General features: G+C 43.0%; 1 protein-coding gene across 3 annotated transcripts in view; it reads left to right on the plus strand.

Moving 5' to 3' along the window:
• Positions 1-16,265, plus strand: part of LOC115158483 (ubiquitin carboxyl-terminal hydrolase 24) — a 38,817-nt gene that overhangs the window by 5,341 nt on the left and 17,211 nt on the right. The window contains exons 2-17 of one of the 3 annotated variants that reach the window (XM_029707480.1): positions 5,981-6,149; positions 6,300-6,367; positions 6,592-6,735; positions 6,834-6,956; positions 7,037-7,072; positions 7,219-7,284; positions 7,585-7,650; positions 7,742-7,816; positions 8,009-8,167; positions 8,289-8,403; positions 8,843-9,054; positions 9,156-9,413; positions 9,532-9,630; positions 10,857-10,964; positions 15,781-15,933; positions 16,075-16,206. In XM_029707480.1, the coding sequence (XP_029563340.1) occupies positions 5,981-6,149; positions 6,300-6,367; positions 6,592-6,735; positions 6,834-6,956; positions 7,037-7,072; positions 7,219-7,284; positions 7,585-7,650; positions 7,742-7,816; positions 8,009-8,167; positions 8,289-8,403; positions 8,843-9,054; positions 9,156-9,413; positions 9,532-9,630; positions 10,857-10,964; positions 15,781-15,933; positions 16,075-16,206 (1,983 nt within the window). The remainder of the gene's footprint in view (positions 1-5,980; positions 6,150-6,299; positions 6,368-6,591; positions 6,736-6,833; positions 6,957-7,036; positions 7,073-7,218; positions 7,285-7,584; positions 7,651-7,741; positions 7,817-8,008; positions 8,168-8,288; positions 8,404-8,842; positions 9,055-9,155; positions 9,414-9,531; positions 9,631-10,856; positions 10,965-15,780; positions 15,934-16,074; positions 16,207-16,265) is intronic. The other 2 variants (XM_029707481.1, XM_029707482.1) reach the window with 2 other exon arrangements.

Consider the following 16,265-nt stretch of genomic DNA (forward strand, 5'->3'; position numbering starts at 1 on the left):
ATCTGCTGATGTAAAAAGGGCTTTATGAATACATTTTATTGGTACAGTATTTACTGTGATGGGGCCTCCACAGAAGTCAGAGCGTTCATACTTCTTGCGCTACGGGGAGCTGTCATACGCGTCCAATAAATTGGTCTGCACCGCACCACTCGTAGTGATTCAGGGCTAATCTCTACAACCATCCAGCTAATTACAAGCAACTGGCTAGACGAAAAGACAAGACCTTACCTCTTCTGAGATGTTGGAGTCCCTTTCCCGGTGCTTAACATAGGAGCTCAGCCAAGATGGCATGAAGTAAAAAGACAGCACTGTTTTCCCACCTGCTTCTCCATCCCATATCTCCCCATTGCCCCCCCAGCAAAATTAGCCTACATTTAGGCTATTATTTATGTGTATTTCACATTGTCGAGGTAAAAATCAAAATATAATGCTTGTATGGATGTCAATCCCAATACATGTTCATGTCATCAATCAACTGCATTACAGTTAAAAACTACTGACTACCACCACTGATTTCTGTATGCTAGCTATGCTACCAGCTTATACAAATGGGAGTCAGCATTTAGCAGTCAATTTTTCTAAACCTGAAAAGAGGCAACTTCTAAATGTTATGCAGTGAAAACAGCCAAAATTATCCAAATCAGAATTTAGTAATCATATTGTTGGCCTGTTACAATGCATCAATCATGACGAATTTGACAAATATCCTCTTTGTTAGATCAGATTTGATAAATGTTCTATCCCCACGGTCTAAATTCCATTGACCTATTTACCGCAACTATTCCCATTACCTCCCGATCTCTTTCCAGGAGTTCACTCATTTTCATGTCTATGAAATCCCTACATGAGGTATCATAAAGATGTTTTTTTATTTGTGAACTTGTTATGATATTCTTTTGTCAAAGTTCTCCATGTTTGTTGTCAAGGAAGTGAGTTTGTGTTATATAGGAAATACCGCCCCCACCTACCGTCAACCAATCATGTCAATGCGGCGCTATACGGAACCCCCTGCATTGCTACAAAGTCTGGGAGGCGCACGGCATCGCCGTACGGAGCTCGTTTTGGCCTTCACAAGCCTCTGGAGGCTCCGCAATTGCTTCACACCCTCCGGACTGCATTGCAGGATCAAACATAAATTGGCCTTTAGACACGGTGGAGCTGGCGCAAGATATGGGTTGGAAACTTACCTCAATGCAGGGATGGGATTAACCCAATATTGGACTAAAGGAGCCGAATGTTACTCCTTAGCCCATGTTCTGTTTAAAGGGGAAATGGCTCTGGAAGCCAAAACAGACAAATGCTCCATCTAAATGTGAATAGATTCTCAATTACGGTTCTAGAGACATAAATCCTTCTACTTTCATATCACATCAAAATTATTTCACAAATACAAAATACACACTTACTGTGCACTGTTTTAACACCATTGCAGCCAACAGTATATTTCAGTGACAACAGGTTTGTGGCTTCCTTTTTGTTTCAGAGATGCAGATACAGTGCCTTCAGAAAGTATTCATACTCTTGACTTATTCCACATTTTCTTGTGTTACAGCCTGAATTCAAAATGTATTAATACATATTTTTTTTCTCACCCATCTACACACTACCCCATAATGACAAAGTGAAAACATGTTTTTAGAAATGTTTGCTAATTTATTGAAAATGAAATACAGAAATATCTAATTTACGTAAGTATTCACAACCCTGAGTCAATACATGTTAGAATCACCTTTGGCAGCGACTACAGATGTCAGTCTTTCTGGGTAAGTCTCTAAGAGCTTTGCACACCTGGATTGTACAACATTTTTCAAGCTCTGTCAAGTTGGTTGTTCATTATTGCTAGACAGCCATTTTAAAATCTTGCCATAGATTTTCAATTCGATTTAAGTCAAAACTTTAACTAGGCGACTTAGGAACATCCAATGTCATCTTGGTAAACAACTCCAATGTATATTTGGCCTTGTGTTTTAGGTTATTGTCCTGCTGAAAGGTGAATTTCAGTGTCTGTTGGAAAGCAGACTGAACCAGGTTTTCCTCTAGGATTTTGACTGTGCTTAGACCTAGCCCGTTTCCATTTATTCTTAAAATATACTCCCAGTCCTTGCCGATGAAAAGCATACCCATAAAATGATGCATCCACCACCATGCTTGAAACTATGAAGAGTGGTACTCAGTGACGTGTTCTGTTAGATTTGCCCCAAACATAACACTTTGTATTCAGGACATTTTCTACAGTTTTACTTTAGTGCCTTATTGCAAACAGAATTTGTAGGCCGCCATTGTAAATAAGAATTTGTTCTTAACTAACTTGCCTAGTTAAATAAATAAAACATTTTTATTCTGTACAGGCTTCCTTCTTTTGACTCTGTCATTTAGGTTACTATTGTGGAGTAACTACAATGTTGTTGATCCATCCTCAGTTTTCTCATATTACAGTCATTAAACTAACTGTTTTAAAGTCACCATTGGCCTTGTTGTGAAATCCCTGAGCGGTTTCCTTCCTCTCCGGCAACTGAACTAGGAAAGACGTCCTTGTAGTGATTGGGTGTATTGATACATCATCCAAAGTGTAATTAGTAACTTCACCATGCTCAATTCAATGTCTGCTTTTTAAAATTTTTACCCACATACCAATACGTGTTCTTTTGCGAGGCGTAAGAAAACCTTTGTGATCTTTGTGGTTGAATCTGTGTTTGAAATTCACTGCTCGACTGAGGGACCTTACAAATAATTGTACAGTATGTGTGGGGTACAGAGATGAGGTAGTCGTTCAAAAATAATGTTGAACACTATTGCACACACAGTGAGTCCATGCAACTTATTATGTGACTTGTTAAGCAATTGTTTTCCATCTGAACTTATTTAGGCATGTTAAAACAAAGGGGTTGAATCGTTGACTCGACATTTCAGCTTTTCATTTTTTATTAATTTGTAAATATTTTCTTAAACAACTCCACTTTGATATTATTGGGTGTAGGCCAGTGACCAAATATCTCAATTTAATTAATTTTAAATTCAGGCTGTAACACAACACAATGTGGAAAAAGTCAAGGGGTGTGAACACTTTCTGAAGGCACTGTAGCTAATTGGCACAGGTAGTCCACTCTGTCTGTTTTCCGTAAACAAGCGCTGTAACATGGAAATATGGCCGTGTGGAAATACTAACCCTATAAAAGTGTGTAGCGATTGAACCTTTTTTAGTTTTTAGAAAATTATTTCTCACTAATATGAAAGGTAAAGTCCTTATGCTTCCAAAACCGTACCGCAAGTGATGCTTGGCAATGTTCAGACCGAGCGTCGGGGCTCTTAACAAAACTCCCCCGTACAGAAGACGCATTCATCCATTGACTCATATGTGTAATGTAATGGATCTGAGAGTCATGATCAAGGGCTAGCATGGGACATGCCACTGTACTCCAAATTGTACCTTTATCCACACTGCTCCATCAAGAAGATTGAAATACTGCTGGTTTTCCTGGAGAACGGACCATTTCATCCTCATTCTAGCTAGCACTGGCTACTGCAGCCATTTTGGAATTCGATTCTCACGATTCTATATGTATTGCGATTTGATACTATGATTTTATTGCAATTCGATGTTCCAAACATATTGCTGCTGCAGAGGGACAAGAGAGCGCACTGATTTGAAATGAGTTTTGAGCAGTCATGGAAATGAGTGCTCTAAACAAATTGTCTCCCTATTTAAAAAGAAGTTAAAGAACAAGCTATGAAGGAAAAATACTGGAATTTTGGTACAGGTACAGCAAACTAGTGAAAAAAATGATATTGCAATATTGTCAAAACGATACAATATATAATGAAAAATAATATCCCGATATGCAACTGAATCAACTTTCCCTCCATCACTAGTGACATATCCCATCCCTGCAGAGGTACGTTTTCCGACCCATATCTCGCGCCGGCTCCACGGTGTCTTAATGTAACCATAATTCCGTTCCGACCCCAGTGCAGCTCAATGTAAACAAGCATAACCGTAGGGTCGGTATCTTCTGGAAAAGCACCAGCATAGCTGCAGTCTTAGCCAGCTAGCGTCAAGTGTTTCCAGCTAGCCATTTTCTGAACATTAACGTTACAATGCCTGCAAAGACAACTAGCTATCTATGTAAGCGCTGTACAATAAGCAGCTATCTAGTTAAAATACATGCTGATTCGATACATCAGCATGCATTTATGAATCTCAATGGATCGCTAGAGTTTTGCATCTAGTGCATTGATTCAGTATCATATACAATCTCACTGTTTCATCAATTATGACTTCACATTTGATTGGTTGTTTGACACAATTGTCGTGTGACGACCTCAGCTGGAGGACAGCTGTCAATCATGTACAGAATAGAGGGAGGGGGTGGGTGCTTCAACAGTAAGTCAACAGTTGTCTGTTTTCACTCAGTAAATGCCATGCATAGAGAATGCACACCTGGAGATGCAGTTTTGCAAATCATTTTATTTCCAAACTTGACAGGTGAAGGTGAATGGTATTGGCTCTCACTAATCCAGTTCTCTCAGATAAGTGCTAATGAAGGAGTTAATGGCTCAGTAGACTATTGAAAGGAAGGAGAGGAGATGAAGCCACTGTAGTACAGATGAATCTAGGGGAGGATTGTTGAAGGACGAGGTGGAGAGGAAGCCTAATGTGTAGCGGCCACCAGGTGTGTATCTCTCTAGGGTTCGGGTGGGTACGTCTCTGTTCTCTACACACAGTAGATCATGTCAGATGTCTTCATCGCTGTGGGAAACGGTGTGTAGGGAAACGGTGTGTAGGGGGACGGTGTGTAGGGGGACGTTGCTCACCAGGGTGTGTCTGGTGTTGTTGATTTAGTGGGATGTTGAGGCGCTGAAGAAAAGCGGTCCCTAAGAAGAAACATGACACCGGGGTTGCATTTTGCAGGGCACAGCGTTGCAAAATGTTTTTAAATGTACCCCATTTTCCAGGAACAGTGCACTATGACATTAAAGCAACCTTGTTTTGTTTTTAAATTAAACGTGTCCGTCCAGGTTAGAAAAATATTTCACATTCAGACCATTGTACCAGACACCCTCCCTCCCTCTATCCCATTCTTTCTCCTCCATCCTCTCCCTCTCCAGCTTGTTATGTGTCTCTGCTGTTTGTGCCTTAGGATACATGTCACAGGTCTGTGGCCCTGCGTTCCCATCCTAATTATAGCTCTACACACACAGCCCTGCAGTCTCATATGCCAGACATACTAGGGGCTCAGTTACTTAGCTGCCCTGTGCAACACACACACACAAAAACACACACACCGGAAAGACACAGACACCACACCCTGTCCCCCTGAGAGAATCCCAGAGCTCCAGTCCTCCCCTTCTCCTCATGCAGGAAAACAACACTAGTCCTGTTATTATTACTGTGTTAATAGGCCTAATGCTGACAGGAAACAGTGCTGTCTATTGGATCAGCAGCAGCTAGTTAATACCTGGGGCTGTTTTTCTATCTATTAACCCAGATTAGTTTATTTCTAGACTAAAACATCTTTCTATGGAGATTATCCTATAAACATGCTTAGTGATCCTGGAGTTGACTCAGTCTGGGAAACTGGCCACTTGTTAATCCACAGTTATTCTGTAAGCGGTAGGTCAACAGTTGTCCATTCTGTCTGAACCTCAGATAGAGGTATCTGATTGGACTGTGCTGTTCGGAGGTTTCTGATTGGTAGGTGCTTCCCAACCATGGAATGTTTGGCTGTTGACCTTTGCGTCTTAGAGAAAGGCTCATCTCCATGACTCCCTCCATCCAGACTTTAACGCTCCACTTCTTTCAATGAAGGAGGAGCGCTGAAACCTGGTGCTTCTCTCTCTCTCTCCTCCTTCCATCCATCATATATTGGTATGCATTACTGAATGGGCAGAACACACACACACACCCTCCTCTCCATCATTCTGTTGACACTGTCATAAAGCATCATAAGTACAGTAGAACTATAAAGTGTTTGTGTTTCAGAGGAATAATGATGAGAATGGGAACTGTTCTGGGAGCAGTATGGAGTTCCCCACCACTAACCTGTATGAACTGGAGAGCAGAGTGTTCACTGACCACTGGTCCATCCCCTACAAGAGAGAGGAGTCACTGGGCAAATGTCTGGTCGCAGCCACCTGCCTCGCCAAACACGGTAAGAGAGAGTGTGTGGGTTTTGGGTCATGTTGTCCCTGTTGAATGCTTTTCACACATTATTATTTTGCACCCAGTTGTCAAACAATAACTACAGTCTGTCTCGCTTTCTCCTCTGCTCACTTTCTGTCTCTCACACGCTCTCTCTCAGGGCTGGCAGATGCAGATGAGAACTGTAAGCGGTTTATGGACCGGTGTATGCACGAGGCCTTTAAGAAGGTGAGTCGTGTGTGTGTGTATATGCATGCATGAACCTTTAAGAAGAAGAGGAGGAGGAGGTGTGTGTGTGTGTGTGTGTGTGTGTATAAACATAACACTTATGAGTGAGCGCTGTATAACCTGTTTATAACACCAGTTTCAAGAAAAAAAAATATTTTAACAGGACTGTTTGGTATAATTTTGCCACTTTCACTGACCTGCTGCCCTCGCTCTCCCCCTCGTAGCTCCTTACCAGTAGTGCGGTCCATAAGTGGGGGACAGAGATCCATGAGGGGATCTATAACATGTTGATGTTACTGGTGGAGCTGGTGGCTGAGAGGGTCAAACAGGAACCCATACCTGTTGGGCTGATGGGAGTACTGGCTATGGTGGGTATACAAACACCTGTTACATATAGTACACACACGCTACTCCATCACACCTCCCTTACAAAGGAGAACCTGTCTCTCTCTGTCTCTGTGTGTAGGCCTTTAACCCAGACAATGAGTACCACTTTAAGAACCGTATGAAGGCGTGTCAGAGGAACTGGAGCGAGGTGTTTGGAGAGGAAGCCATGTTCGCTGTTTCGCCTAGCAACAACTACCAGAAGGTGAGGTCACATGGTTGTTGCTCTAGGACAAACAAAATGACTGACTGATCACCTATGTATGTGTGCTTTTGTTTCTACAGGAGCCTCATGGCTGGCTGGTAGACTTGGTCAATCTGGTAAGCCCCACCTACACACACACACACACACACACACACACACACACACACACACATATCAGTGATGGTTCAGTGTTGTTGCTGTATTTAGTGATGTGACAGTGTGTTTCTCTCTTCATGTCCTTTTTTTCTTGCTCTCTCTCTAGTTTGGAGAGATGGGAGGGTTCACTGCTATCCAGGCTAAACTCAATACAGAGGAGATAGAGATCGGGGTAAGGACACACACACACACACACACACACAGTCCTGAAGCCTCGCTCAGATAAATGCTCCGTTGTGTGGCTACTCTTAGGCCTCCTTGTGTGAATCGCTCCTTTTCAGGATCCTAACCGGAACCACACACACACATTTGATCCCTCTCACAGCCCAGACCATCTCCACCATTAGCATGTTAATCTCTCTCTGGCACCGGAGAATGCAGCTGCCCAAGCCCCCCCACCCCCTCACCCGTGGGAGACCACCACTCTGGTTTTTGAGAGTATGTGTGTATGTAACTGTGTGTGTCTCTGCAGTGTGTGTCTGCTCTGGTCCAGCCTCTAGCTGTGTGTGCAGAATACCTCAACTCCAGCCTTGTGCAGGTAACACCTTTTCCTCCAACATGTGTCAAACGTTACATCCTCAGCATTGTTGATTAGTTAATGAGGCTAATAATGACGTGTGTGTTTGTAGCCCATGTTGGATCCTGTTATCCATAAGATGATCACCTACGTTCAGAACCTTGAGGAGAAAGATCTCAAAGACAAGGTACCACAATGCCCTGTTCTACATACCCTGGAAAGCTCCCGGAAACTTTAGAAATATAAGTGTCCAAAATCGTTCATTATGAGCTTCCATGTCTGAAGCAACTCTTTGTTTCCCAGTCAGACTGTTCAGAGTTTCCTATGAACGCAGCGTAAGGTGATGGCTCATCATTTCTATTCCCCTCACCTCCTGTAGAGGCTGGTGAGCATCCCAGAGCTGCTGTCGGCCATCAAGCTGCTGTGTATGAGGTTCCAGACCGCCCTGGTCACTGTTGTGGACGACCTGCGCCTGGACACTCTGCTACGAATGTTGAAGACTCCTCACTTTTCCACCAAAATGAACTCCCTCAAAGAGGTGCGAGGTCAGGGGTTGCAATGTCAAGAGTTAGAGGTCAAACCGCTCTCCTTATTATTATGCTACTGTCCATGTGGACGTTTCTTGTTATATAAACTTTATAAAATGTGTTTGTGTCTAGGTGACTAAGCTGATTGAGGAGAGTACTGTGTCTAAGACAGTGAAGAATGCCATTGACACAGACAGACTGCTGGACTGGCTGGTGGAAAACTCTGTCCTCTCAATAGCACTGGAGGGTAAAGACAATGTTAACAATGGAACAACATATTATTACTGTTTATGTTATTCTATTATCTTGACTAGTGATTCCAGGTAACATAGACCAGTAATATAACTGTGGAGTGTGTATTCCAGGTAACATAGACCAGTAATATAACTGTGGAGTGTGTATTCCAGGTAACATAGACCAGTAATATAACTGTGGAGTGTGTATTCCAGGTAACATAGACCAGTAATATAATTGTGGAGTGTGTATTCCAGGTAACATAGACCAGTAATATAACTGTGGAGTGTGTATTCCAGGTAATATAACTGTGGAGTGTGTATTCCAGGTAACAGACCAGTAATATAACTGTGGAGTGTGTATTCCAGGTAACATAGACCAGTAATATAATTGTGGAGTGTGTATTCCAGGTAACATAGACCAGTAATATAACTGAGGAGTGTGTATTCCAGGTAACATAGACCAGGCCCAGTATTGTGATCGAATAAAAGGCATCATTGAGTTGCTGGGCAGTAAACTGTCTCTGGACGAGCTCTCCAAGATCTGGATGATACAGGCAGGACAGTCGTCCACTGTGATTGAGAACATCCACACCATCATGGCTGCGGCTGCCGTCAAGTTCAACTTCGAGCAGCTCAGCCACCTGTTTGTCCTTATACAGAAGGTCTGTATGTGTGCTTAGGAACGTTTCTGTGGGACGGTAAATTGTGTGTGTTTGTATGTGTTAGTGATGATTGTGTGTGTGTGTGCGTGTGTGTGTTCCAGAGCTGGGAGGTAGAGAGTGACCGTGTGAGGCAGAAGCTGCTCAGTCTGATCGGGAGGATTGGTAGAGAGGCCCGCTCTGAGGCCACCACAGGGAAGGTGCTGGAGGTGCTGTGGGAGTTAGCCCACCTGCCAACCCTGCCCACCTCCCTGGTACAGCAGGCGTCTGAGGAACACCTGGCCATCCTCACCGACGCATACGCTGTGAAGGAGACTGTCAAACGCTGCTACATCATCAAATGTATAGAGGACATCAAGAAGGTGAGAAACACACTGTTTCTCTCAAGGTTGAAGCGCTATGTCACTCACAGCTTTCGAGTTCAAGTCTAATATCAATTGAACACACACACAACCTGAATAAGCCAGTTTATGTTTATAGACTCAGACTGAGGAGGAGGGTAAAACCAGCGACACTCAGACCTCATTTCTTACTGGCTCCTGGGGCAAGAAGAAAGCCAAAGAAAACTCATTGGCCAAAGTAAGAGAAGCCCCTCCTTAAAACTCTTAATGACCAATCAGCATTCACCTACAATCTTTTCACTGCTCACACCAACCAATCCTGGAGGAGGGCTGGATGGGGGGGGGTTGATTTGTAACTGAATGATTACTGTATTGTTGATTTTAACGAGCTGTTCCAGTACTACAGTGGGTGTGGGTTGGGCCAGGCTTCATTGAGGTTGTAAGGGGTATGTGTGTGAGTCAAGGTGTGAGGGGTGAGTTATTGGATAAGTGATGTGCGTGTATAGTAGGAATGTAACGACTCACCGATACACATCGGTCCCGCTCCAACTGTTTAAGATCTGAGTGCATCGGTCCATAGAACCTCAAACCCATCCAAATGGAGCGTGCATCAGTCAGAAAATCCATTCAAACATTATGAATTGCTGGTTCACTCAAATGTTTTGCTCAAATAAAAAAAATTCTACCTCCCGAAAATATGTGGACACCCACCTGCTCGTCGAACATCTCATTGCAAAATCATGGGCATTAATGTTCTCTCACATTCTCCACAGTCCTTGTTTTCCTTTACCCCTTAGTCACACACACACACACACACAGTTCATTCCCTTGTTCTCAATCTTGTCAGTTCCTCTGTCACATCATGTTTACCAGGCAGGGTGTGCATGAACTCAGCATCACAACACAACAAACTGGACAACAGCCTGTGGGGGGGAGACAGAGAAAGACAATGTTCCTGTACTATTAGACACCTTGCTTTATCCTCCTCCTCTCCTTCCTTCATCTGCTCTGTATTACAGCAGTCACAAAGGAGAGGAGGAAGGAATGCCTTTGTTTTATTCATATTAGAATGTGCTTAGTGAAGCCTGCAGAGAAGTTCTGACCCGATGGGGTTGAGGTCAAGACTGTGTGCAAGCTCATCAAGTTCTTCCACACTGATCTCAACAACCCATTTCTGTATGGACCTCGCTTTGTGCCTGGGGGAATTGTCATGCTGAAACAGGAAATGGCCTTCCTCAAACTGTTGCCACAAAGTTGGAAACACAGAATTGAATTGTCTAGAATGTATGCTGTAGCTTTAAGATTTCCCTTCACTGGAACTAAGGGGCCTAGCCCGAACCATGAAAAACAGCCCCAGAACATTATTCTTCCTCCACCAAACTTTACAAAAATTGTGGGGTGGTAGATGATGATGGGGGGGGGGGTGCTACTCATCTAGTGTCTAACCTGTGTGGGTGTGTGTAGTCTTCTCAACAGGGCAGTCCCCAGGCGGTCTGGGTGGTTCCAGCTCTGCGGCAGCTCCATGAGATCACACGCTCCTTCATCAAACAGACCTACCAGAAACAGGACAAGGTACACACACACACACATTACCCCTCATCCCCTCTCTCGCAAGAGAGCCCTTGTCCAAGATGGCAGCAGTCGACAGCATTAAAAATACATGAATACAGCACATTAACGGAATGCATTTAAAACTAACAGACTAGAGCCGGACCCATATGTGATTTTTGGATTCCGATTCCAAAAAAATAAAAAATAATTATTGACATTTTCACAGATAACCGATATAGCTGGGGAAAAAATTAAGTCTATATGGATTGTGCTTAAAGCAGCCCTACAAATATACTCAAAGTTGATTTCTTACATTTGAGGAAAGAAAGTGAATGTAAGCCCCACACAGAATTTAGGAGCACTGAGAAAGATTTTTTTTTTTAATGGAAAAATTGTGTATTCCTCTAGTCTAGTAAAAATAGGATAAACTGCACTGATTCCAGCTAAAGATTTGACTTGGCTCTGAAGAATGTGCTTCCTCATACTAGCCAGCTGGAAAACAACGACATAGGACACATTTTCAATGTATTAGTATTTAGCTATGTTTTCTTCGATTGTAGGGCTTTAGCCACTAAATTCTGGTAGTTGTCACTTTAAGGAAAAACCTCAATCACAAAATGACTCGCTGGCACAGCGCTGCATCTCGCACCAAGCGTTGCCTAAGTGCTATCTGGAATCCGTGGGACATCCCCTACAAATGGTTACGCTAAGGTTTGGGTTAGGGTCCCAAGGATTCTGGATAGCACTAACCCTCCGTGAACGGCGTCAAGTACTCTCTCACACAGCTAGTTGGCTAACTAGCACGTGTCATGGAAAGGGGGGTGATGATTGGCGAAATGTGAATTTGGACCAGTCCCTATCAAGTGGCAATGAACCCATACATCAAAACGTAGCTACAAAGTTCTACTTTGTATCCTGTAAAGGTAGTTTTTTTTGTCTCTGAATACATTTGAATAACATTGGTTGAGGTATAACCTTCACAATGAGCAAATATAACACCCCAGATTTCACTGGCTTCACTAAAGGGCTGTAACGGCACTTACTTTACATTTGGGCATAGCATCAATTGTTGTTTCATGACACTATACGTTACAGTATATGGCCGTGTGCATTTTTGGCACTTTACTCAGCACTCACCATAGAAACAGTAGTTAGTTCACTCTCCTCCCGGGTTGCCAGGTATAGCAAACATTTTTAGCCCAATGACTACTCAAAACCTGCCCACAAAGCCTGAAAACTAGCCCAAAATGTTTTTCCTGCCGCAAGAGAGGAGTTGCCACATTTAGCCAATAAACCCTTTTTCCATAAGGTTGACGTAAGAAGCAAAATTCAGTTTTCCATCAAAATAATAATTGTCAGCTAACGTGACTAATAATGGAATTTGAATATGCCGCAAGAGAGAAGATAATTTGCCCTTATTAAACTCGCCAGATGTTTTCCATCAATGGATGTTGATTTAACTTGTTTGACTGCTATGATTAAGCAATAAGGGCTGAGGGGGTGTGGTATATGAACAATATACCACGGCTAAGGGCTGTTCTTATGCACGACGCACCGCAAAGTGCTAGGACACAGCCCTTAGCCGTGGTATATTGGCCATAACCACGAACCTCCAAGGTGCCTTATTGCTATTATAAACTGGTTACCAGCGTGATCAGAGGGGTAAAAATAAATGTTTTGTCATACCCATGGTATACGGTCTGATATACCATGGCTTTCAGCCAATCAGCATTCAAGGCTCGAACCACCCAGTTTATAACTGTAAAAAATCCCTTATGCGCATGTCCATAACAGTAGATAAATCCAACCAAGGGTTTGCGGGATGAAAGTTTGACAGAGGATCTCAAAATCTCTGTTCAAAAAACACTTGGACAAATTTCAAAATAATGTTAGGCTATTTTCTGGCAATTGCGGTCTTATTATGTGCAAGATGTTAAGACTACAAACCGTTATAAATGGCCTATTTGCGATTTCAGTAGGCATAGGCCTACTAAAATCAGGGTTTATGATTGTAATTCAACTTGGTTTAGCTAGCCTATAGCCCCTGATAGCCTACATTAGCTTAGGCAAGATGTAAGATGAATGATTTAACAGCTTGCTTAGTTCATATTGACAGACTAATGTATTTAACATGAATAACGAGGTGATTTTGAGGTAAGAAGTGCTTCTGTTGCCCGATAGCCTGCTGGAAGAGGCTACTGAGGATGGGGTCTTAATTTCAATCACTGAATCATATATTAACAATATGGATATGAACTGAAAAGGCTTGTCAACAACAGCCAGTGTTTTTAATTTATTTTTAATTTATGTTTACCTGTAGCCTAATCTGACTGATTTTTCAATCTAATGCATTGTAACAACAGCTGATCTGCAATTGTGATAGAATTGTGACCCATGATCACAATTGTTAACTTCCAATTTCACTAAATAAATACAGCCATTAATAATTGCATAATAACACAAGGCTACAACAACAATGAACTGAAGTTAAAGGCTATTTATTAAATCTGACTCCAGTGATATCGTCATTTCAACATAGACTGCTGCGCCACTCGGGAGGCTAAGGCACTGCATCTCAGTGCTAGAGGCATCATTACAGAACCTGGTTCGATTCCAGGCTGTATCACAACCGGCCGTGATTGGGAGTCCCATAGGGGGCGCACAATTGGCCCAGCGTTGTCCGGTTTGGCAGGGGTAGGCCGTCATTGTAAATAAGAATTTGTTCTTAGATGACTTGCCTAGTTAAGTAAAAATAATAAAATAAAACATGGCATAGAAATGAATGTATCCGATGTATCACTCCACATTCAATGTCAGTTTCATTGTGTAGCACTCGAGACCCAAGAACGGAGCATGCATAAAACCCTTCACTTGATATGGTTTTCCGTAAGCAAAGTCGACATTAGAGTGCAGTTTAAACCACTTCCAATCAAATTTATCTAATGTGCTCCAGAGCGCCTAAAGTCGTTTTCTTTAGCATTGTCGCCTTATTTCAGTTCTAGCACATTAATGTTTTATAGAAAAAGGGTTGGGAATAGGTGTCTCCATAATGACAATCCAAATAGCATACGGTTGGGAATAGGTGTCTCCATAATGACAATCCAAATAGCATACGGTTGGGAATAGGTGTCTCCATAATGACAATCCAAATAGCATACGGTTGGGAATAGGTGTCTCCATAATGACAATCCAAATAGCATACGGTTGGGAATAGGTGTCTCCATAATGACAATCCAAATAGCATACGGTTGGGAATAGGTGTCTCCATAATGACAATCCAAATAGCATACGGTTGGGAATAGGTGTCTCCATAATGACAATCCAAATAGCATACGGTTGGGAATAGGTGTCTCCATAATGACAATCCAAATAGCATACGGTTGGGAATAGGTGTCTCCATAATGACAATCCAAATAGCATACGGTTGGGAATAGGTGTCTCCATAATGACAATCCAAATAGCATACGGTTGGGAATAGGTGTCTCCATAATGACAATCCAAATAGCCTACGGTTGGGAATAGGTGTCTCCATAATGACAATCCAAATAGCATACGGTTGGGAATAGGTGTCTCCATAATGACAATCCAAATAGCATACGGTTGGGAATAGGTGTCTCCATAATGACAATCCAAATAGCATACGGTTGGGAATAGGTGTCTCCATAATGACAATCCAAATAGCATACGGTTGGGAATAGGTGTCTCCATAATGACAATCCAAATAGCATACGGTTGGGAATAGGTGTCTCCATAATGACAATCCAAATAGCATACGGTTGGGAATAGGTGTCTCCATAATGACAATCCAAATAGCCTACCAACAACTGGTAAAAGTTGTCATGACGTCGAGTGCTGCTCATGTGACTCCTGCGTGCTGCAGCGCTCAGTCTCAACATAGTCTCAGTCTCCGCCCCCTCCCCACCACTCACACACTCAGCAACAGGCTGCCTTACTACCTGATAGTAAGCAGCAGCAGGTCACAGTGAAATATATATTTTTAAGAAAAATGCCATGGCGGCCGCGGTGCAATTTAGAAGTTGCCCAAAAACCTCCAACCCGCGACCAACACATTTTCATCCATTTTCACCCACGACATCGTTTTGAAAGTAGCCCAATTTGTAGCAAAACCGCAGACATGGCAACCCTGCTCTCCTCTGACTGGTGTAGTTGAGTTGGCCCGTTGGTAGTGTCCCGTCTTAAAGGTGCTCCATGGTCAATCCGACGTCTGCATTGGTCATGCAGCATTTACGGTGATACGGCCTCTGCAGAAGTCAGGGCATTCATACTTCTTGTGCTTCATGGAGCAGCACAGAGCTGTTGTGGAGGAAGTTGTTAAGGAAGTGATTTTGTGTTTATACAAGACTTCCCACCTTCAACTACCATCAGCCAATCATGTCAATGCGGAGCCATACGTAGCCCTTCACATTGTTACAGAACTTGAGGCACATGGTGAAAGGGTACGGAGCTGGATTTGGCCTCTGTATGTCTCCAGAAGCTCTGTAATTGCGTCGCACCCTCCATACAAAGCCTCCGACCACATTTCAGGATCAAGCATAAATGTACTTTTAGTGTAGCGTGCCAAAGCAATATAGGCTTATAGCTATTTAAAGAGCGACCTCTTCAGTACAAATAACAAAATGCAGAAAACGTCAACTTCTATGAAGAACAGCGTTTTCGCCGCATCTTATATCGGTCCTTTTCAATGGATTAAACGCTGATACAAATACATCGGTAAAAGGCTAATATCGGTCGACAATATCGGTCAACCGATAAGTCGGGCTCTGTTACAGACATCAAAATCCACAGACACATCTTCATAGCACATGTGCTCCCCCAGCAGAGCATCATCCAGGACTTGAAGAAAAACTTTGAGATCGTCAAACTGATTACAGGATCTCTGGTGGTCTGTCATCGACTAGCGGTGTCTGCCGCTGGGAACAACGGACTGACCGGACACACACTAGTGGACGGACGATACACCTACCAGGAGGTACAGTTCTGTCTGTCTGATTTGCTTTGGTAGAAGTTTATGTGGTTGAGATGCTGGATGATGGATTGAGGATTTTGATATCTGTGAGATAAACACATGAAGTCCTTGCTGGTTCCTGACTCACTCTCCCTCCCCCTCCAGTATCTAGATGGCCACCTGAGGTTCCTGGCCTTCTTCCTCCAGGAGGCCAGCCTCTACCTGGTCTGGAACAGAGCCAAAGAACTATGGGACTGCCTGGTCTCTGGACCCGAAGTCTGCGAACTGGACAGAGAGGTACATGCACGTGTTACATACTCTATATTCCATAGTCTACTCCATCTATATCTATACAC

This window comes from Salmo trutta, chromosome 22, assembly GCF_901001165.1.
Source record: "Salmo trutta chromosome 22, fSalTru1.1, whole genome shotgun sequence".
Classification (NCBI taxonomy): Eukaryota; Metazoa; Chordata; class Actinopteri; order Salmoniformes; family Salmonidae; genus Salmo; species Salmo trutta.